The following is a 23,038-nucleotide window of genomic DNA, read 5'->3' on the forward strand; positions in this document are numbered from 1 at the left end:
TGAAGCGGGTCCTTACAGGTGCTAATGTATTCAAAGCCAGTAATATATGCTGTTAGTGTAATATGTTGCCCAGCAGCAAGACTGAATACAAGCCAAACTAAATGCTTTGGATCGCAAGATCTGAAAACGTAACAACAGTACAGTATGTGCTACATCCAAAGAGTGTGGCATTTGTACCAAAGAAAATTGGTTTGTTGTGGTGTAGAAACAAGCAACAGAGGATGACATCAAACATTTAAATGATTACCTAAAATCAGGGAAAGAGAAAATGATAATTGATGTGTTCAAGGAAAATTGTTTGATTGTGACAGCATCAAGGGCAGCACGCAAAAATCAAAACAGTTAAAACAGTGAATAAAAAATTGGAAAGATAAAAGCTTTGCACAGTCAAAAGAAATACAAAGCAGTGGCTTCATTTTGCATCCATCAGGAATGGAACAGTAATACTAATAATTTGCAGCTCAAGAATAGACACTAGCAAAAAAATAACATAAAAACAAAAGCTTGAAAAACTGGAAGCAACTTCAAATGTATCTTATGCAAGGAAAAAAATAAAGCTGTTAAACCACTCAATAAGTAGATGTAGCAAAGTTGTCCTGTTGAATTATAAAATAAATGTGTGGCAGAAATAATATACTGGAATGTATCTAAAAGGTATGAATTTGACGATATGTGAAAGTGTAGGTGTGCTGACAACATTGATAAAATGACTCAGAATGATCGTGTAAAAATGTTACGAGACTTCCAAATTCAATTATACTGCAATACATCAAACATTACAGTAGCTGAAAAAAGATGTTGCTTGTAGATTGATAATACCAAGTGGCAGTAGGGTATCTCAAAAAGGAACTGAAAAGATTGAAAAATATTGGGGCTTAACCATGGAATAAGCTGGCAAAAGTTTTTCCATAGTTACTGAAGTATTAGAAGTTACAACCATAAAATTATCAAAACAACTGAAAATTAAAAGTATTCAATCTTGCAAATTCAGCTTTCAAAAATACTTTGCTCGAAACCATATTACAATAATACTTGTGTCATTCTCAGACTTTTAGATACTGCTTAAACCATCAGCATTTGCTGAGCATCCTTCAAAAGAAGATTAATAATAATATAAGTAAATCTGAAAGCGTGAAGCCTTTATTATAAGAAGGATGTTTTAAAGCAGGGGTGTCAAATTCAATTTCATTGAGGGCCGCACATTGCGGTTGCCCTCAGGGGGCCGGGTGGGTATGGCCTGGGTGGGCGTGGCCTACTGGGTGGGCATGGCTAGAGTGCATATGGCCTACTGGGTGGGCATGGCCAGCTCTACATCATTCGCATCAAGGGGGCCTATGGGGGCCTGGGCAGGAGTGGGACAGATCTGAGGGTCTCTGGGCCAGGGCCAAGGCAGTGGGGGCCATTCCCTCACTGTTTCCAGGATGGCTTCGCGGGCCACATAAAACCACTTCGCGGGCCAGATCTGGCCCCCGGGCCTTGTGTTTGACATGTCTGTTTTAAAGTATTTGGACTCTTCTTTTAGAGGTAGGCTTATTGTCCTAAATCAGTTTCGTGCTTTTGTTTCTCTGCCATTTTTCTAAATAAATTACAGGTAGCATTGCTTCTATGAAGTCATTGGTTGATACATATCTCTATCCTATAGTTGACCATGAGTTATTTTTTTCCTCTTACATTCCCAAGACATTTATTTCTGATTAATTCTTCCTTCTTCTTTTCTTTTTCTAGAGAAAATCATTAACGGGCAAGACTATGAAGTTATGATGCAGATAGACACTGAAGTAATGGACACCAGGATCCTGCATATCAAAAGCTCATCCATCCCACCTTACCTTCGGGAACAGCAGAGGAACCACACAACTTCCTTTTATCATTCTCCCCCAACCGTTCCAGAGGCAGCTCCTGCTGTCAGAACAATCACTGAATCATCCCAGTAGGCTCTCAGAATGAGGCTTTCATGTTTGCTCTGAGATAGGGGACCCAAGTGTCTAGATTACCTGCCATCTTTGTAAGACAATATTTATGGGCCTAAGAACTTCACTTTGTTAAAAGAAATGCTAAAATGGCAGTGGGCAAAATAATGTTATTGTTGGAAGTTTGGCTTCTGTGGGGCTAATTAATTCCTGGGATTGGGGATGGGCACTAAATGTCTTTGCTTTCCCTTCCCTTCTTAGAAATAAATATCAATTTCTTGGCAGTTCCTGAAGAAGAAATGTAGGGGCCACATGTGGAATACAGGTTGTCTATCACTGTATTTGTTTTATTTTTAATTTCAGTTTGTCTTTGCATTCTTTACTCAATCTTATTCTGCGTTTTCTTCCCTGCTTCACTTTACCAGGAGGAGGAAAATAAGGAACTACAGGTTCTTGTTCACCAAATTAGAGCTTAAGCCATTCTTTGTTGCACTCTGTATTTTCAGTACTTTTTTATTATTTTATTCAGTCTCTAGAGTACTATATCCCACACTGTCTTTTCCCGGTACATTATTATACAACAAATGCCCAGTCTAGTACAGATGTTTTGTTGATACCACCCTTTACTTCTGTGCAAATTTGTAAAGTATTGTTACTGGGAAAATCTTTCCCAGTAATTTCTATTAGAGAAATTAAAATTCTGTCAGAGTGTATCTGAACCAGTTTCAAGGGCACCTATTGACTGAGACTTGCAAAATTACTAATGAGGAGCTTTGTTTTGACCACTACACTCCTATTACTTTGGGCTAAATATTAAGTGAATGTACTGGAATCAGGGCAAGTGGCGCTTATCTATTTGGCCCAGGTTGTAGAAGGGAGCCAAAGGTCAGATATTCCAGAGAGAAGCTGGGTTCATGTGTGCACATCTTCATGCGCTTCCTGCATGAATTTGCTCATTAGAATAATTTATGTCCACTGGTTTGGCAACAGGGAAAGATCAAAAAAGAGTTCAAGTGGAATTCAAATTGAGAGGGCTAGATCAATGAGAACAGGTTCTCTGCCTTTTCCACTCCACTCCTTCCATTGACATAGTTTATGCCCACATTGGGCATATAGGATACCCACATTGGGATGTACTTTGAGATTTTTTACTTGGAATAAGGGAGAATGTATTGCCTGACGCATAGATATTTGCAGGGGATGCAAGCTAGAGCATAGTACTGCATAAACTAAGGTATTTATTTCTTATCAAATATCTGAGCCTCCTTTAGATGTAAATATCCTCAGGACAGATTTCATAGTAAAGTAAGATTAGTGAGGAGGAAGGAGCACTTGGCTAAGCATCTGTGAAGTAGAAAAATAAGCTCTGAATGTAAAAGGCTTCTTCAAATAAGTGAACGTATGAGTCGCGGGCAAAACGTGGTGTGCCTGTCAGCAAAGAAAACCTCCATTGGCTAACTCCCTTTGTATAGGCATCATCTGCTTTTCTTCCCTTCTGCCTGTGTGTGATTTTGTTTGATCTTCAAAATTCCACTTTCAGATCTTGCAATCTTACTTTATTAAAGACTAGCACAACTTCCACAAAAAGCCACTTCAGGCATTGAACAGGTATTTATGCAACTGTATGAGCAGTGTACACATATGAGCAATATAACGACAGATGAAAGTGCAAGAGATGAACAGCGATAGAGTCTTCCCTGAAAAGGCCTGGGCAAAATTCTGTGTTGTGGGTTCATTCATTGATACGTTAACTCCTCTGGATAACAGATTGGGTAGGAGTTGTAATATTACACGTCTCTGCTGTTATTTACACACATCAACTGCTGGATATAAGTAAGGTAAAGTCAGTGATAGGTAAATTTGAATATATGTTTTTTGAAGTCTTTCTTCAAACGCGTCAAGAGTAACTGGACAAAACCTAACAAAATTAAAGATAACAATCCACTATAAACCAGTAGCAAAATAATTGAACAGCATAAAACTAAAATCCTTACAGAACAAGAAAAGAAACTGGCAGCACAATTAGGTCCAAGTCAACTTCACCTCATATTTTCCACCTGCTGTGATGCATTTCTTGTTTGTGTTGTGTACAGTAGGCTTCTCACATGGCAAGAATCCTTTTTATTAGTTATTCTGTAGAATGCTATGAATATTGATGTACAAAATATCGGAAGCACAATGCATAACCCTGCCTTGAGAGTAGCATGAAATTACTTGTTAAAAATTAATTTCTGTCACAAGAAGTTGCAGTGTACATGGAGCTAAGAATCTCAGAACTGTTTTGTCTTGAGGGACAAAACAATTCTATTTTTTTTAGAGAAAATTTGTCTGGCTCTTACTGGAAATTGAGTAATGTTTTGTAAACATTATTTGATTAAAGAAGGCGTTGTTCACTTGGATGCTGATGTTCCTTTGTGCCACAATCAGGAGAAAGCTTTTCCCTGTTAAATGTTCCCTATAGACATCCATATTATGTGCAATTTGATGCTGTAGAAATAAAAAGATCTTTGCACTTTTTAAAAAACAGTAGGGAACAGATCAGCAAGCAGTTTACTAGAAGTTTTCTTTGGTATCTTGAAGATAAATCTTGGTAGTTATCCTGGTTTTCAGATTAATCTGACCCAAGATCATTAAAAATTTGCCAGATGAGAAGCATTTTTAGTTCAGCTAATTTTTTCCTGCATCTTATATGTTAGTGTTATAATAAAAAGCTTTTGCAGCTTTTGTGTTATAAATCCATGAAGCTAACTGCCAACCAAAATCTAGCAGTGCTCTTGAATATCAAAGTATCCCAGATCTAATTTTGCTAAATATATAATCTTGACTACAGTACTTATAAGTATCTGCTGGTGGAAAAGTGTACCTTACGAAAGGAAGAATCAATGGGGCGGGGAAAAGAGAATTCAAGAATTTGGGTCAATCAGAACTAATCTTTTCTTTTATTTTTTCTTTGCCTTAAGCATCCTTCCTTGTTTGAAAAACTTTCCCTTCTTGAGGGCCCTTGTTCATCTCTAGTCTGGCCAACTGTGGAAATCAGTTTTGAGCTGTTCTACTGCCAGCCTCGGCATTTCTTCAATATTGCCTGTCCAAAATTGGCCGACTGTCTTTGGCTAAGTCAGGGGTCGGCAACCTAAAAAAGAAAAAGAGCCACTGGGAACCGGTTCCATCACAAATTAAAAAAAGAGGGAGCCGCGTGCGTGTGTCCATGCACGCGCATGCGCAAAAAGGTTTTTTGCGCATGCGCGGACGCACGCGGCTGCCATTTTTTTAAAAATGAGATGGAACCGGTTCCCGGTTGCCCGATGGCGACGGCCCGTCTGCAAAGCTGCCGCTTTCGGCAGCTTTGCAGACGGGCCGTGGCAGCTTCCTCAAAGAGCGGCGCCCCTGCCCATTCCGAGAGGTGCGCACGCACCTCTCCGAACGACCGGAGGTGCGCGCGTACCTCCGCGCGAATGGGCAGCGGTGCCGCTCTTTCAGGAAGCCCGCCGCGGCCCGTCTGTGAAGCTGCCGAAAGCGGCAGCTTAGCAGACGGGCCGCGGCAGCTTCCGCAAAGAGCGGCGCCCCTGCCCATTCCGAGAGGTGCGCGCGCACCTCTCCGAACGACCGGAGGTGCGCGCGCACCTCCCCAAACCTTTGGGGAGGTGCGCGCGTACCTCCGTGCGAAGGGGCAGCGGCGCCGCTCTTTCAGGAAGCTGCCGAAAGCGGCAGCTTCCTGAAAGAGCGGCACCGCTGCCCGTTCGCGCGGAGGTACGCGCGCACCTCCCCAAAGGTTTGGGGAGGTGCGCGCGCACCTCCGGTCGTTCGGAGAGGTGCGCGCGCACCTCTCGGAATGGGCAGGGGCGCCGCTCTTTGCGGAAGCTGCCGCGGCCCGTCTGCTAAGCTGCCGCTTTCGGCAGCTTCACAGACGGGCCGCGGCGGGCTTCCTGAAAGAGCGGCACCGCTGCCCATTCGCGCGGAGGTACGCGCGCACCTCTCCAAAGGTTTGGGGAGGTGCGCGCGCACCTCCGCCCATTCGGGGAGGTGCGCGTGCACCTCTCCAAACGGGCGGTGCCACTCTCCATTTGGAGAGGTGCGCGCGCACCACTGCCCGTTGGAAGAGGTGCGCGCGCACCGGGCGGCTGGGAGCCGCAAGAGACGGCTCAAAGAGCCGCATGCGGCTCCGGAGCCGCAGGTTGCCGACCTGTGGGCTAAGTAAATGTCCAGTGTTGCTTTTTCATTGCTGTGCTGGAAATACAATTCTTTGCAGAACACTTTATTAAAAACAAACAGCCTTCCTCTTCTGAGAAAGAATATGGACAACATTTTCACAAAAGCCTAAGATATCTTGAGTGTTTTCTTTAAAGACTGTAACATCTTTAAGCAATGTTAAAATAATATCTTGCACATTAGGTTGGATCTGTGCTTTGAGTAATGATGTAAAGTTGGTTTAGTTAATTTAAGAGACACTGAATTCAGTGGCCTACTCTTAACAATTTTTGAGTTTGTACTTAACGTGCTGTTTTGGTTTGTTTGTTTTGGTAATTAAATTATTTCTTGTTTCAATATTGTGTTTATTTCTTTGAAACATTTGAATAAGAAATCATTTTTGTTCTCTGTAATTACTGTTGGAAGAGCAATTGCATTGTCTTTTGTTTTTGGTCTTTAAACAAGATACCTGGAATCGAAATTATCCTACTACTGGGACATCACAATCAAGAATTACTACTTTATGTTTACATTCTCTTCCAATAAATAAATAAAATATACATGTAGAGCTCTGGTATTTGTTTTTATATCTGCATACCATTGAATTCACCTGTTACGGGACACTGTAATACTGCCTAGACTAGAGCAGTAAGGAAGGCAATTTAATGGAGCATTGTCAGGATTACAAGTAAACAACATAACTAAGAAATAAATGGGAGTTAGTGTGCTCAGATAACTTTGTGAAAGTGTTAAAAATATAAAACTCAGGACCGAGGATCATTCCCTATTACAAACTGGGAAATCATTTCATCTTCACTCTGGCAGGTCCCTTCTTCCCTAATAAGAAATGTGTATTATAGACTGCCCCAGGATCTCAAAGTTCCCCTCATCTCTTGGCTAAAGAGTTCTTAGTCATCTACCAACTACCCTTCCTTGTTCCTCCTTTTTTTCCCTTTCCTGTCCTCCAAGCACTATCCTCAGTTTTGCAGAATATAGAAGATAATGTTTGAAGCCCCCCCCCCTCTTTGAGGAGATTACTGCTTTTCTCAATTGAGCAAAGAGCTCCAACACTGATGCTTTAGGATTACTCAGCAAATCAGAAATTGCCTTCCTAACAATCCTGGGGTAGAATGTTCAAAGCACAAGCATATTTTTCACCTGCAGCAGCAGCCAAAAAAGCTAATACAATCCTGGGTTGTATAAATAGAGGCATAGAATCAAGGTAACAAGAGGTATTAGTACTGCTTTATAAAACCCTAGTAAGACCACCCCTGGAATACTGCAACCAATTTTGGTCACCACATCACAAAAAAGATGTTGAGAATTTGGAAAAAAATTCAGAGAAGAGCAACTAAGATGATCAAAGGCCTGGAGACTTAAAACATACGAAGAACGGCTGCAGGACTTGGGTTTGGCTAGTCTAAAGAAAAGAAATAGGGGAGACATGATAGTAGTGTTCCAATATTTGAGGGGCTGGCACCCAGAAAAGGGTCACATTATTCACCAAACCACCAGAGGGCAAGATAAGAAACAATGGTTGGAAACTGATCAAAGAGAAGCAACCTGGAATTAAGGAGAAACTTCCTGTCAATGAGGACAATTAACCAGTGGAATAGCTTGCCTTCAGAAATCACTGGAGATTTTTAAGAAGAGGCTAGACCAGTGATTGCGAACCTTTTAGAGACCGAGTGCCCAAACTGCAACCCAAAACTCACTTATGTATCGTTGGTTGCTGGGGGGGCGTGGCCCATTGGGTGGGCATGGCGTTGGGTGGGCGTGGCTGCGGTGGTTATGGCAGACTGGGTGGGACTAAAAAGTTCAATCAATTCCAACTTTGCAAGATCTTTTTTTTCCCCGCGAAAAGTTGAAATTGATTGATTGACTGAATCTCTTTTTTTTGCACACGGCGGTGGAGGCCTAAAGCCAAAAAGGTTTTATAAAACCCAGCTGAAGGCCTAGGACTGGGGCAACAGTGCAGGTGCCCACAGAGAGGGCTCTGCGTGCCACTTGTGGCATGCGTGCCATAGGTTCACCACCATGGGGCTAGACAGTCACTTGTCTGAGGTACTGCTTGAGCAGGGGGCTGGACTAGAAGACCTCCAATGTCCCTTCCAGTTCTATTTGATTGCGTGGATGTTGCATTTTGTAGTCTATTATTCATGCCTTTCAATAGAGTGCCATCCCAAAATATGAAATAAAATCACTCTGAAACCCAAATAGAGCATTGGTTATGGGTAGGGTGATTGACCCTGCTTGATCCCATTGCAGCTGAAGACCATAGCTGGGGCTGATACAAATTCAAATCCCACCGTAGAATTTCTCGTCTCAATGGCTTCATCAGCATTGGAGGGAATGTGCTGCCAGCTCAGAGGAAGGTGCAATTCTTTCACTTAGACTAGAGGACAGCCACCCTTCATTGCCAATTGCTAAAACAATAACTAGGCAGAAGAAGGAATCAAAAGAGATGTTGCATCATAGACCAGGAAACTAAGGCAAGACAGAGCTGCTGTGGAGCAGGATAAAATAGCTGAAATTGTTAATTCATCCACCAGATCGTTCGTGAGGGGGTGGGTGGGTGTGGGTGTGTGGGTGTCCAAATTTACAGTCACATTCTCGTATCCCTACTATCTATAGATTTAATATAATAAAAGCACATTTCAGAGGCATGTCATGATTTGCAACTCCCCTTTTGTGTCTGAATTTATTCAGGGAAAGACACTGTTCTTGCCAAATGTAAAGATACCTTTAAATATATGCTTCCCCCAAGCAAATTCCCTGGATACATTTGCTGTTTTCCAGGATGCTTGTGGTAATCTTTCAATAATGTAAAAGTCAAGTATTAGCAAAGGTGAGCAGGAAACAATTTCAACAAATGATGTATTTTTAATGACAAAAGATGTAATCCTAAAAGTACTTACATACACATAAGTTCAGTTGACCAAGAGATGATTGAGGTCATGCTTGCTGAAAGCACCCATCCAAGAATGGATTGTATCTTGAAAATGTCATTTTGGAAGGAATTTTGCAGGAAGACTTCAAAAATCAATTCCCATTTGCCCACTCTTCCATACTCGCTGGGCACAGGTTAAGGTTTTGGGAGAAGATGCTACATGTAGCAGATGAACAATCCTTGGACTGATTGATTTCATACTTGGATAAACAGCATTTGCTTCATTCCCAATCTTTAACACTCCCACCCAAGCCTCTAAAATACTCTTTTGCACATTCCCTCATTTTAGTTTCATCCTATACAATTTCGTCAGTTTTATTTTTAATACCATTCACTCTTTTGGCAATGGTTTAATCCATTTCATCCATTTCTGAACCAATTCCTTTGTTTCCATCAAAATCACTCTATGTTGTTGATTCTTTTAATTTAATCATTTTTAACTTTCATCTGTCTTCTGCACCTTTTTCTTTCTATACATATTTCAAATAGCTTTCTCTCATCCTCATTTTTTGCAGCAGCCATGCTGTGAAATGTGCTTTTCCTCATCCAGAACATTTTTGTCTGCGTTTCTTCTATCCAATGACTCATTGAAAGTAAATTATGCAAAGAGCCTCAGGATTCTGTCCATTTGCCTTATCTGTCAACAGGATAACACTCCAAAAATGGAACTGACCCATACAGAGCTAAATATGACACTTAAGTAAGCACTCGTTCAGTTGTTTATGCTTGCTTTTCTCCCATATGCATTTTCCTGCAAGGTCCATTCTTGATGCTAACAAACGTTGCCTGTTTAACATTAAACAACTCTTATACCATTATGTCCTGGTTTCGTTCAATTAATTTTTCATCACAAACAATTGACTCATCTCTGTGTTAAACAATTAGAAGCAGAAGACTTCATGCTGGTTCAGTTTTTTGCCAACTCCTGGGTGTTGAATCGAGCCACTACACCAGCAGTGAGGCAAGGCAGTGCGGGGGCTGGGCTAAAGGATCTGCATCTATCATCTAGGACAGGCTTCTATGGATTAAACTGCCTGCCATGGCTGATGGGGGTGGGCACTATCCAGCTATGGATAGTTTATCCTGTATTCCAGGTAACAACCTTCAGAAAGGGGGTTAACTTTGCACATTCAAAGTTTTCTCTCCCCACCCCACCCAACTTTTGCAATTATCATCTGCAGATCAGAGCACCCAGAGTAGTGAACCCTTTTGTCCTCAGCCAAAGGAGCAGCACATCTTTCTCGCTGCCTTCAGATGATGAAGGTTACAGTATTACAGCTCCTGGAGCCTCCCAAATACCATAGAATTGCAGTCTGAACTATAAAGTGAATGTAAAAAAAACCACAGCAGTTTAGGCAGGAACCCTATAAAGTCATGTAGGAGCTGATCAGCAGAAAAGAGAAGCATGCAGTAACAGCAGAAATGTAAACAGGACACTGGTTTATTGAGTTTCAACACTGATATTTTATTATAAAATGTTAAAATTTTTGGGTTTTCTCATCCAAACCAAATTTTCTATTACAATAATGAAGGCAAAAGACCCGTGGTTTTCCCCTTTGGAGTGTCTGCGCTTGGCAGAGTTAATGAAGACAGAGGTCCCATTGTTCAGGGTAGGCAATATATTCAATATAAAAAAGTTATGCCCAAAATAAAAGGGTTGATTTGGTATGTGGACTGTTCTACAGTCCAATTTTATTTTTTAAAAAAACTTTTTAAAAACCCACAGATTTACTCTGATTTATAGAATTAAAAACAAACATGTTTATATAAAAAAGGTGCTGTGGCCCATTAAAATCAATCCCTTGTGTCCTTAATAAGCAAAAATGACATTGTAAGTAACCTGGTGGCCATTGTCCCAAGCATAAAGGAGCCGATCCTTGGGATTGTAGTCTATCTGAGTGGTGTAGGAATACTCATTTTCAAAGAGCAGGCGAGGGATGATCTGAGTATTGGTGTGTGTGTCGAATGCATATGAAATATTAGCATTTCTCTTGTTGTAGCTGTCAACAGCATAGAGGACACCACAGATGACAAAGGAGTTGCCATAGAAGTTCTTGCGCAGACCCGTCTGCCAGGTGGTCTCCTTACGGGTGCTCAGATCCAAGGCATTGAGTTTGCTGAGGACAATCACCTCTTGGTTGAAGCTATCATAATTAATGGCAGGATAAATGATCCATAGGCCATTTTCATCCACAGCAAAATCTACATCTGAATGGCCACGCCAACGCCAAGGGGTCTCCTCCTCATAGGCTACATCATGCAACATGGCCCAGGCAGCCACATAGCGCTGCTTTAGGTCATACTTAATGAGGTTGCGGGTGAAGGCTCGGTTGTAGTAGAGAGAACCATTAAAGACAGCATGGCCTGTTCCCATCCAACTGTAGGGCAACTTGTACGAGTTACTCCACCGGCCTAGGAAACAGATGGTATAATAATTTAAAAAGCACACTTGATCCTAATCCTACTTGCACATATGTTTCCTGTGAAGATTTCAACAGACACATTCTACTCTCTGCTTAGTGGCAGCTGTTCAGGATTTCAGGCAGATGTCAAAGATTAAATCTGGAGATTTACTCATGTGTTACTGAACTCCTAATCTGAGACATACTAACTAGATGTGAAATTTATTCTCCCCCATTTTTTCTGTAGATTTTATCATTCAAGTTTCAGTATTTCTTTTTCAATGTTCTGTACATCTGCAATGTATCTGGTATTTGTATGCTTTCCGTTTTTTAAAAATCTGTTAACAGCTATCTGTCTTGTGGCAAACAAGATATTTTAACATATATGTGTGTGTCATGGATAGATTATGGATAGTTTATATGACTCTTGCCAAAAGTAAAGACATCAACATATGCAAGTAAATCTAAAGCACTTAAAATGAAAGATACCACCACAAATTTTGTATTCCAAATTTAACAGATTTCAAACATTAATAGAAAGTCCATTTAGCTCTCCTATGTATGTTATAGGGAGAAACTAGATTGATGAAGAAGTGCTGTATTTGGCACATACCTGCTACACCTTTTTGGGCTTAATTCTCTACAGATAGTTCTTGGTTAATGACTGTAATTGGGACAGGGGTTTCTGTTGCTAAGTACTGTGGTCATAAAGCACATGACCATGTCACTTAGCAATGGCAATCCTGGCAGTCTCCATTGCCATCATTAACTGAATCCCACCAATAGGTAAGGATCCACTTTGAGTCAAGCCACTCTGGGTTTGGTCCCTCCTACTCTGGAGCCTTGGTAAAGTAAGGGACTGCATCCTCTGGAACTCTCCCCACCTGCCTACCTCCCCCCTTCCCCATCTTAGCCCTTTTGGCTGGCTGCCTAGCCAATGCCACTAGCTGCCCCAGCCCTCTTCGTGCACCAACCAGGTCCGCCATCTCTGCATCATCTAGGGTCTTTTTCCCCTTTTTTTGCAAAAGGAGGCTCCAGCTGTGCCAGCACAAAAAAAGCACCAACTGAGAAGGACCCAGCTGTTTGAACAAACTGAGAACTACCTGTAATGTAGTTTTTCTTTCACAGATTTCTAAGACTTTTGATCACAAACTCACTTTAACTGTCCTTTCTCCAACCCCTTCCCCAAAGCCCAAATGCGCGTGCTTGGAAGAATTCAATTTTCCATTTAATTTTTTCCTCAGATGCATCAAATCTCTCCTGACCTCCCAACCCAGAATTCTTTTCTTCTGTCAATTATCTTCTCTAGCAATTCAGCCCATAATATAGAGCAAACATAAAACCTTGTCTGGACTTCCGGTCTTGCGTGCAGTGCAGCAGTTGAGGGGTTTGGGACTCTGCGCCCCTCAGCTGAGTTTCTTCCTGTTAGGGGACCCTAAATGGGCCAGAAGCCACCCGAGAGAGGTGACAATGAAGGAAAGAAGTCCCAAGGACCTCCGAGAGACGGCAGTCGACCTGATCGGTTCAGGAAAAGCCTTCCAGAAACCAACAGGAGAAAGGCTAGCCTAACTCCAGAGTCTAGCCCAAGCTGTGAGCAACCAAAGTCAAAAGCACTATTTTAAGCTGATCGTAAACAGCATGCCTGAATCTGGGTAAGAACATTGATTTTTCTCTATCCTACCTATCAACTTTCCTGAAGGGGAGAAATTCCCAAGAAGCAAAAAAAACCCTCCAAGAGTGAAGGGGGCGGGGTTGCCTCACACTTTTGCTAACGGAAGTGGCAAATTGAACCTTTCATGGAGGAATAAAATCTGAAAAATGAACCAGTGCTGACACCTACTGGTGGATGAGGATTATGACAGTCAGGGTAAAATCTGGGGAAGAAACTAATCTCTACTTGTGACCTTCAAAGTTTTAACAATAGAGAACAGCTGTGTAGATAAAGTGAGACTTGCAAACCTGAAGGGGGGAAAAGAACTTTTTTTGAACTCTCTGGACTACAAGTATTCATTCAACTCTGACTCCAAAGCTATTTCCAGAGGGGGGGGGGAATTTGGACTTTCGGTCATCATGGAAAATCAGAGATTTATAGGAAATACTTATCAAGAAAAATGAATACTTTTCAAGAGCAGATATATGATATGCTGCAAATAATTCAAATAACAATAATCTCAGATCACAAAGAAATTCAGAATAACTTTGAAAATATAAATCAACTTATCTCCAATTCAATTTTATACCAAAAAAACCCTCAGGAAAACACAACAGAGAAGGAACAGACAAAACAGATGACTGAACATAAATTCGAGGATAGAGACTTAAAGATGGAATTCTGCAAAACAAAGGAGTATGATTTAATCCAAGTGGGGAAAAATTACAAGAAATACTAGATTTGGAAAAGACAACTTATATTTCAACACTACAAAACAAACTTGAGGACAAGAAAAAAGACTGGATAAAACGTATTACAGAGACACCAGGGAAAACACTGGAACTGGAGAGACAAAAAGCGACAAGAGAAGCAGAGAGAAAAAGAAGGGAAAAGATTCCCAATAAAATTGAGTGGGTAAATGCCCCTAATAAAGGTACTGATTTACTTTTTATATCCACACTAAAATTTATGAACATACGGAAAAACCTTTTGATTCAGCAAAATACATTGATTAAGAAAGATACTAGGCAAAGGAAAAAGACTGAGGTGGAAACCAAGAAAACAGATGATGGGGCTTATCAGAGAGAATACTTAAAAAAGAAACATTTGCTTGAATATGGTTAAAGAAATAGAAAAAACAATTGGAATATTTATGCTATTCTAAGAGGATGAATTCTCTAAATAATATAATACATTTTTTCTATTTTGTGTTCTTTTTCTTGATATGAGTAATATAAAAAAGTTGAAATGACTTAAAGAAAATGTTTTAGATACTTAAATGTGACTAAATTTAAGAAAATTATAATGGATTAAAAAAAAAGTTAAAAGGACCAGATGACTAGATGTATTGAATGGATGTTTAAAGATTAAAGATTAAATATATTCTTAATTTTGGTTAAAAAGAATAAGAAATTGAGGAAATAAATATATATTAGCCTAGGAGGGATATATATTTTAAGTAGTATGTTATTTCTTATGTTTCTTTACTCTTGCTCTCCTCTCCTCTTTTCTTTTCTTTTTTTCATCGTTTTATCTATTTCTTAAGAAATGTAAAAGTGTGAGATGGCTTATACGGAAAAAATAGTTAAATTTGTAAACATAAATGTAATTAATTTTTGAGAAAATCTTCACCAGTAAGAATATCTAGAATTTGGTGGGAGAAATAAACTAAAGTAAGGATTGTAACAGGATCTATGATAAGGCAACCAGAATGACTGAACAGAAAAGAAATATACTGATATGATTACTATTTTTAGGAATATTGGAAAAAAGATTATACATTCAATTGTTATTCACCAAAACAATAATAATTGTATTAACTCAATGTTTACAAAAGAGGATATTTTGGGGAAAGAGGAAATCAACTAAAATTATTATATGGAATATGGATTATAGAAATTAATTGTTAATGATTGTTTTACAAATGTAACCCAAACAACACACTGTTCACCAATTAGCAAGTGATTTATGTTTTTTTTTTAAAAAATCAATAAAATATATTACAAAAAGAAAAAAACCTTGTCTGAAGCTGTCCAGATTCCGGAATTCCACCAAGGTATTGCCATAATAATAGTTGGTGACATAGATTCGCTCATCTTTGGCAACGGGATCCTTCATCCAAGCACCTTCATTCCGCCCATAGGTATTCTGAATTACTGGCCCAGTAATAGTGGACAAAGTGTCCTTGCATTGACCTGAAACAGCAACAGAATGTTTAGAACTTCCTATGTATGTGTAAAAGCTTAAAGGTGCTTTAGCTTCTCTCTCTCTTTCTACACAAAGGGAGGGAATGGAGGGACTGTAGAGACTGCTCAACTCTACAGTAAACAACTCTGGGTGGCTGACACTTTAAAGGCAACAGTAACAAAGGTAAAGATCATATGTGCCCAGAAATAAACAATTCAAACACAAGCATCCTGGGGCTTAACGACTGCTTTACTCCAAGATCTCTGATGCTATCCTTTCAAAAGGTAGGTGCTACTTCCTAAGACTCAACATGTGACATTATTTAATCAAGGGAACCTGGAGCTATCTCATCTGCCTGATTTTCCTGTGTTTCCTCAAATAACCAGGATATGCCATGTGGAACGTAATAGGTGATAACCGGAACCTTGAATTGCATCCAGAAGCAACTGTGCCACATGAGTACATCCATGGCATGTCCATTACTGTCTGTACTGCTACTAGTATAGCTTCGGAGTGATCTTAATGGCAGCCCCATGTAGGATACATTGGAATAATCCATTCATGAGATTGTTCTGTTCCAGCCTACGACCGGCCCTGTTTGCATGTCAGGGACAACCCCTTTTTCCTTTTTACAGTCAATAGGCTGGAAAAACCCAACCCAAATTTATTTACAGTTTAAACAAAAAAGCAACAGAATATTTCCTTCAATAAATGAATCAAAATATCAAACAAGAGTCAACAAACAAGAGTTAAACAGAAGTAGCAAGAACAGACCAGGATTCTCTTAGAATGTCTCCAAACGGTTGCCTTCAGCAACCAGCCCTGCCCACACCCTCCCCTTTTATTATCAGTCCCAAGGCGTGGCTTCTCACTGCCTTCTCCTTCTCTCACTGAGCTGTCTCATTGATTTTTCTCTGCTCTGCTCCGCTGGATTGCCTTCTGCTTCTAGCGTCTCTGAACAGATTCAGCTGTGACTCTTCTGAGTCCAACACCTCGTACTCACCCAGCTGAGCCTCATGAGGAACATGACTGGAGGGGCCAGGCTGAGAGTCCTGCAGTGCATCAGAGCCTCCCTCTGACACCAAAGGCTCTCCAAACCCCTCCTCCTCCTCCTCAAATTCATCGGATTCAGCTGCTGGGAGCACAGGCTGATACCGAATCACAACAGAGATACCTAGGGTCTCTCCTAATGACTAGTGGCCTGCTAATCCAGGAATGGGTATAAGTAATGCACTAGTTTGCTCTTTGCAGAGGCTCTCTAGGCCACAGCCACCAACTGCTCTTTGAGCAAGGACTTATAAGTCCAAGACCAGTTTGTGCATCAGATTTGGAAATGCTATCCACCCAACTTAAAAAATGGGAAGTCCCCAAGATTAGAGGGCCCAAATATACACAGCTACTCAGTCCAGTCAGGATTGAACCTGTCCTCATGCAAAGTCTGTACGGCCTCTAGATACTGGGACAAGATATATAATTGGGTGTCATCAGCATACTGATGACCCTGTGAATCAACTGATGATCCCACTCAGTGGTTTCATGTAGATGTTTGTTTATTTATTGAACTTTTATGGATTACTATCATGCACAATAAGCCTAGGCATATCATAAAAAACCAATACAAAAGCAATAAAACAACTGTATCACTTACAAAGGAGCACCATACTTCCCACTATGGTGCCATCACATCCCATCAACCCTAAATATGCTGGAACAATCACAGAAAAGTGAGGAGAGCCACTGCAATATGGCATCACTCTATTCTCAATCCCCACAGCCTGTTCAGAAAGATACTCTGATCAATAGCATCAAGGAGGATCAAGGAGCACAAGGAACAACATATCATTCCCATCCCAGCTCTGCCAAAGATCATTAAAAAAGCATGATACCGTCTCTGTTCTGTACCCCAGAAATGAAACCTGACTGAAATGGGTCAGTTAATCTGATTCTTCCAGGATCCTCTGTGGCTGTTGCCTGACCACAACAACCACTTTTTCAAAAGAGGGAAGATTTGAGATTGGACAAAATTGTCCAGGACTATTGGATTCAGCAATAACTTCTTGAGGAGGAACACACAGCCACCTCCTTCATGGTTAAAGGAATAATTCTCTCTCTCAAAGAAACTCACCAGTATATGAACTATATGGACCCAATCTCAGGTCATTTCCCCCTCCAGAGGCAGCCTTAATAATTTAGAGGGGAGCCTGGATGACAGGTAATCAGGTTCACAGTTTGAAAGACTCTATCCATTTCGTCACAAGCTCCAATTCCCTCAACCCAAAACTGTGCCCCAAGCATCTCAGCCACACTTGCCCAAATGATAGCCACCTCTGAGTGGATTTGAGAAATTTTATCTGCCAGAGAACTTAAATGTACCTTACAGTGCTATGCAAAATTTCCAGCAGTTTGTCCTTCCCCAGCAAGGAATTAGTCACTTTAAACAGGCCACCAGACAGCTATCAGTGGATTCAATAAAACAGGAGAAAAAAGACATTTCACTTCTTTCTACCGTTCCGTAATCTGCCCCCAACTAAAAGTTGCTTGGTGACCAACTGAAATCCCTAAGAATTAACCATCTCAGGATCTCTTGCCATGAAGTCAAATAGATTAGGCAAGCATGGTGCTGTGCAGCAGGGAATGCAGTACATCAGCAGCAGTTCCGGCTATTCCTTACAACCCGATTTCAACTCAGGATGTGACATCCAGTTATCTGCAGCACAGACTCTAGCAGATAGTACTAGCATCCCACCCTCCAACCAGCTCTAGGATGATAGCAGTCCTGAAAACTGGGTGCACACACTTCAGAATAACAGAGTTGGAAGGGATCTTGGAGGTCTTCTAGTCCAACCCCCGGCTCAAGAAGGAGACCCTGGATCATTCCAGACAAAGGGCTGTCCTATCTCTTTTTAAAAGCCTCCAGTGATGGAGCACCCACTGATTGAAGACCACTGATTTATTTTTATTTAGTTTATTTGGTTTATTCTATTTATTTTTTTATGCGGTTTATTTACAAAAAAATATTTTCCCTCTATACATTTAACTAGGCCTTGGCTATACGTGCCATTTGGCAACTTCATTATGATTAAATGGTAATTTAGAACAAATACAAACACAAACAAAAGCAGCAGCTGGAACCCAGGATTACCAAAGGTCCAGAAAGTTACCATCTTTCCTTTGCAGCCACACAGTGCATGATAACATTAATAGTATTACTTACCTTGAACAAAACCCTGGTCTTTTAGATACACTAAAAATTGAAGGGTTTTTTTTTTCAACTACAAAGGTAAAGGCGGATTGCATGACGTGTGAGTTCCGGCACCTTTTTTTTTTCTTCTTCAAAAAAAAAGCACTGTCTAGGACTGAGTAATAGATCAACAGGGTAGTAAACAATAGGGGTCTTGAACCAGACATTTTGTCTTTTGGAATTTATATGTTTATTTTGATTCTGGCCAATTCAAAGAAATTTCCTCATATAATATGTGGTTTCGCCACACAGTATGGGAAATTCTTAAAATAAGTAGGGCCGCCCAATTCTCAAAACAAGAACTACAGTACAATGCACAGATAAATCTCTAGCCCTGCTTGCTGAAGACCTGGGGCAGTCAGCCAGGCACACTGATTTGATGAACAGAAATAAAAGGCCAGAAAAAAACAGATAATTCCAGATTACATCAGCCTCTGCCCAATTCATTCATCCATTCTAGAAAACAAATTTTATCTCGCAAAGATAAAACAGAAACAAAAATCCAGTATAAGTCTGCATTTCATAGACTAGAATAAAATAAAGCCCAAAAATGTGATTTAAGACCAGCAGAGACCCAAACATAATAGTGGGCAACAATTTAGATTTCATGGAAATAATACTGTATTAAGGAGAAAAGCCTTTGACTTTCCAGGGCAACACTTGTGTTCTTGTAACATGACAGGACCACTCTTTAACCCTTTCCCTAGGACAGGGGTAGGCAACCTCGGCTCTTTTATGACTCATGGACTTCAACTCCCAAAATTCCTGAGTCAGCATAGCTGACTCAGGAATTCTGGGAGTTGAAGTCCATGAGTCATAAAAGAGCCGAGGTTGCCTACCCCTGCCCTAGGACATCAAATCCTTTTCAGATTCTTCCTCTGATCCATCAGGCTCTGATCTCATATGCTATCTCTACCCATCATGATTTTTAACTTCTCTGCAGTCCTTGACACCATGCATTCTTCTTTTACTTATAATGTATTTAGTCCCCTTCTACTGATATGGTCCAAAGTAAGAGCTTTCTTTATCCCATTCTAATGGTATCTAAGTCACTAGAAATGAAATAAGATAAATGGGGAGGGGAAAAGAAAACAAACTCACCAATGCTGTTTCTGATATCTTCCTCATCGAGGCTATATTTTGGTGTGACAGTGAGACTAGGATTCACAGAAGCTGGAGAGGTCACAGCTTTGATCATGGTACTTGATGTAGGCTCAGGCGTCATCTGTATGCGGAAATCTGTTGTGGACATGCTAATTATGGGTGCCCCCATAGTAGCTGTGTTCTGCTCTGCTGTAGTTGTGGTTGTGGGAGCCTGAGTGGCAATCTCACGCAGTGTTTTCAAGGTCCATGTGGTATTTTTATCTGCTGCCCCAGTTCCTGGAAATTCAGCTGTTGCTGTGGTTTCCAGGACTTGGGTAGTACCGGTAGAGACAACTGATGAGGTAGTGACTGGGGTTGACTCTAGAGGAAGCAACCTGCCTGTGGAAGACAGTGGTGATTCTGTTGTGGTGGTAATGCTCGCAGACGTTTCTTTTCCATTGGGTGCAGTGCTTGTAACGTGCACCTTCAGGAGTTGAATATCATCATGTAAAAGCAGATCTTCCATAGGTGGGGGTTTCCTTGAAGGAACGTTTGACAGGTAGTTGTGTTGCAAAAGCTGGTCCTCAATCAGCAAATCTATAGTATCACCACTAAAAGACTCTTCTTCTGCTAAAACACAGATTTTTTAGTATTACATTTTTATCAATTATACAGTTATGACTGATAATAAAATATGAAGTATAAAATATGTTTAAAATCTGTATTTTACATTAAATTTTAGTCTGGAAAAAACATGACTTTAAAGATTTTTAATAGTAAGTTCTCCCATTGCAATTCTACAAATCAGGGTTGGCTACACAAGAGATTCTGTTCTGAAACTCCACACATTTTCGTGGCATCTGAAGGTAAAACTTCCCAGAGTAACTCACTTCACAAAATATTCCTATAAGAAGATATTTTCTGTAACCCAGGCACAAGCAGGGAATAATCAGAATTTTATATTGTGCACCAAAATAAATTGGCTTTCAGTAAACTTATGATGTTGTCTAAGTCTTTCCAGGCACTAGCCTGGTTGTTACGTTAAGCATTAATTAAGCTTCTGGACTAGATACATAGGTTGTCACACACAGAGCACATTGAAGTACTCAAGTCTGTATGTTTATTGCTATTTTAAATTAATTTTTCCTCAAGATAGAGTGCAACTGGTGTATCAATCAAAATAAAAAGTTCTCCTGATCACCACTTCAATCGGGAAATCAGAGAGAGATCCAGATCCAGATGTAACCTAAGATTTTTTTTATTATAAATTTTATTGGTTTTATTGTAACCTAGATTTTGAATCTCCTCATTTTGGAAGAATATAATTCCATCCAGAAAGAGAAGATATATTTATTGTCTGGAATTAAAACACTATTATGAGATGTCCATCTTACTGAATTTGGTTTGATTTATTACTCCTAATTTACCAGCTACAGTTAGACATTCAGAGTCAGGAACTTTATTATCTGGAAATATTACAGAGAAATAGATCTCTATTTCTGTTACATTAAAATCCAAATCACCTTATAATTTTCCTCAGTAGTTTGATGCAGTTATAAAAAAACTGTCCTCCTCAAATCCATTCATAATTCAAAAGGGCAAGACACCCTTTTTTTAAATTAAACTGAAGATTTAACTGCACTTAAACTCTCCCTGAGGGATAAGAATAGATGTATTGCAAAATCATTGTTCCCAATGTTTTCTGGTGATGCCAGTCTCCAAGCAAAAGTCATCCATCAGTTTGATCTGTAGCTCTCTCTGAAACCAATTTCAAATGGAAAGAGATAACTGTTTTCTCCAGGACTTCTGGAGAAGCCACCAACATCACAATCAAACATGAAAGGTTAAAAATTGGTCTGTAATGGCCCATCTTTGAAACATCCGATGATACAAATATCATAAGACAGGTGTTGTATCTGTCACCTTTAAACAGAGAGGCATTGTACCCGTTCCTTCGGAGAGGCGTTTGTAATACTAATTAAATCAAGTCTGAAGAATGAACGTTCGTAAGCTAGTAAAAGCAAATGTCATCTTTCGGATCATTTGCTTGGCAGAGAAGAGGAAGCAAAGAAGCAGGATCCAACTTTCCTTCTTCAACAGCTGATTGGCAACCTTCCAGCTTTGTTTACTGGACAGCTGAGGAACTATAGCATAGATAATTGATTGCAAAATCTCCTTCAGGATATATTTTAAAACCTGCAACTGAGTTGGGTCATGTATGAGTATGCGCTTAATTCTCTGAATTCTGAATTGTGTTTAAACTATAGAGCGACAAGTAGGATTTGGAATTTGGAATGAAACGTGGAGGCCACATAATCCAACTCCCAGTTATGAAGCAGGAACACCTGCTTGCTCCAAACTGCATGCAGTCTAATCCACAGAGTGACAGTGACAGAAAGCAGATGCTCTGAAAAAAGGACTTTGCAGAGTAGAGAGCACCATATGTTCAACAGCAAATGATTCATGTCAGGGAAGGAAGACAAACACTCATGCACACCATACATTCTCACCCTCTAACCGGGATAATTGACCAAATGGAAAGGTTAATCTCTAAATCCCAGGCTCTAAATTGTCTCATGTGACGGAAGTCCCAGAAGCACAATTCATACCATATAATTATTCAACAGTTGAATAAGTCTGAGAACATAAGCTAGGAAGTGAAGACAGTGAAATTCTTCTTCTTGGTTTCAAAAGCCCACACTGAGACTTATTTACATGCATTCATTTGTTCAGTAAAACTGTTTCTAAGAATATAATTTTCAAGCCATATGGTATTTTCAGGCCCATTCCTTGGCTCACACACAAAAACTTTTCCTATCAAAAAAGTTTTTTTCAAATTATTATGTTTTTTAAAAAAAATATATCAGTGATATCAAGTTAAAATAATTTAAGTATTAGGAGAAAGTGTCTAACAAAATTTTATTAAAAGTACAGTATACAAAATTATAACATTTATGATTTTTTTTAAAAAAAACCATTAACTCACGATCTTCAAGGTCATTTTCTGCTTCAGCATCTTTGGCCTTATAGTAAGTGATTTCTCGGACAACGTTCTGTTGGGTGGGAGGCCTGCTCCTCACGTGAAGTTTTCTTGGTGAAACTGCCTTTGGATTCATTGCCCCTGTAGCTGGGAGCGCATAATGCAACGACTCAGCAGAGCTTATATCCCGAGAAGCCTTTTCATCATGTACGAAAACCTCTTCATATTTTCCCTTTAAGAAACCAAAATAATTAAACTATGACCTTCTTAAACTTAGCTCATGGGACACACCCATGAATTGGAAAACCTCCCAAAGCCATTCCCACATACTGTCCTCTTTCGGTGGCAACCCAAGTTGCCTAAAAGCCATCAGGGATAGGTTTAATTTAACTTCTCTTTGGAAGGAACATAAAGACAGCCTATTTGGCATTTCCATCAAGCAAATTTTC

At 40.1% G+C, this 23,038-nt stretch overlaps 2 protein-coding genes across 6 annotated transcripts in view; one reads left to right on the plus strand and one right to left on the minus strand.

Moving 5' to 3' along the window:
- Nucleotides 1-5,218, plus strand: part of ATF6 (activating transcription factor 6) — a 93,274-nt gene extending 88,056 nt beyond the window's left edge. For 2 of the 4 annotated variants that reach the window (XM_081322682.1, XM_081322685.1), the window contains exon 16: nucleotides 1,726-5,217. In XM_081322682.1, the coding sequence (XP_081178808.1) occupies nucleotides 1,726-1,934 (209 nt within the window). In that variant the 3' untranslated portion in view covers nucleotides 1,935-5,217. Of the gene's footprint in view, nucleotides 1-1,725 lie in introns of all 4 variants that reach the window. The other 2 variants (XM_081322683.1, XM_081322686.1) reach the window with 2 other exon arrangements.
- Nucleotides 5,219-10,507: 5,289 nt separating this feature from the next.
- Nucleotides 10,508-23,038, minus strand: part of OLFML2B (olfactomedin like 2B) — a 37,084-nt gene continuing 24,553 nt past the window's right edge. Inside the window, exons 5-8 of one of the 2 annotated variants that reach the window (XM_081322681.1) lie at nucleotides 22,596-22,821; nucleotides 19,628-20,233; nucleotides 15,117-15,293; nucleotides 10,508-11,457 (exon numbers count right to left, since the gene is read on the minus strand). In XM_081322681.1, the coding sequence (XP_081178807.1) occupies nucleotides 10,856-11,457; nucleotides 15,117-15,293; nucleotides 19,628-20,233; nucleotides 22,596-22,821 (1,611 nt within the window). In that variant the 3' untranslated portion in view covers nucleotides 10,508-10,855. Of the gene's footprint in view, nucleotides 11,458-15,116; nucleotides 15,294-19,627; nucleotides 20,237-22,595; nucleotides 22,822-23,038 lie in introns of both variants that reach the window. The other variant, XM_081322680.1, reaches the window with a different exon arrangement.

The sequence above is a fragment of the Vipera berus genome, assembly GCF_964194415.1.
Source record: "Vipera berus genome assembly, chromosome: 3".
NCBI classification, from domain to species: Eukaryota; Metazoa; Chordata; class Lepidosauria; order Squamata; family Viperidae; genus Vipera; species Vipera berus.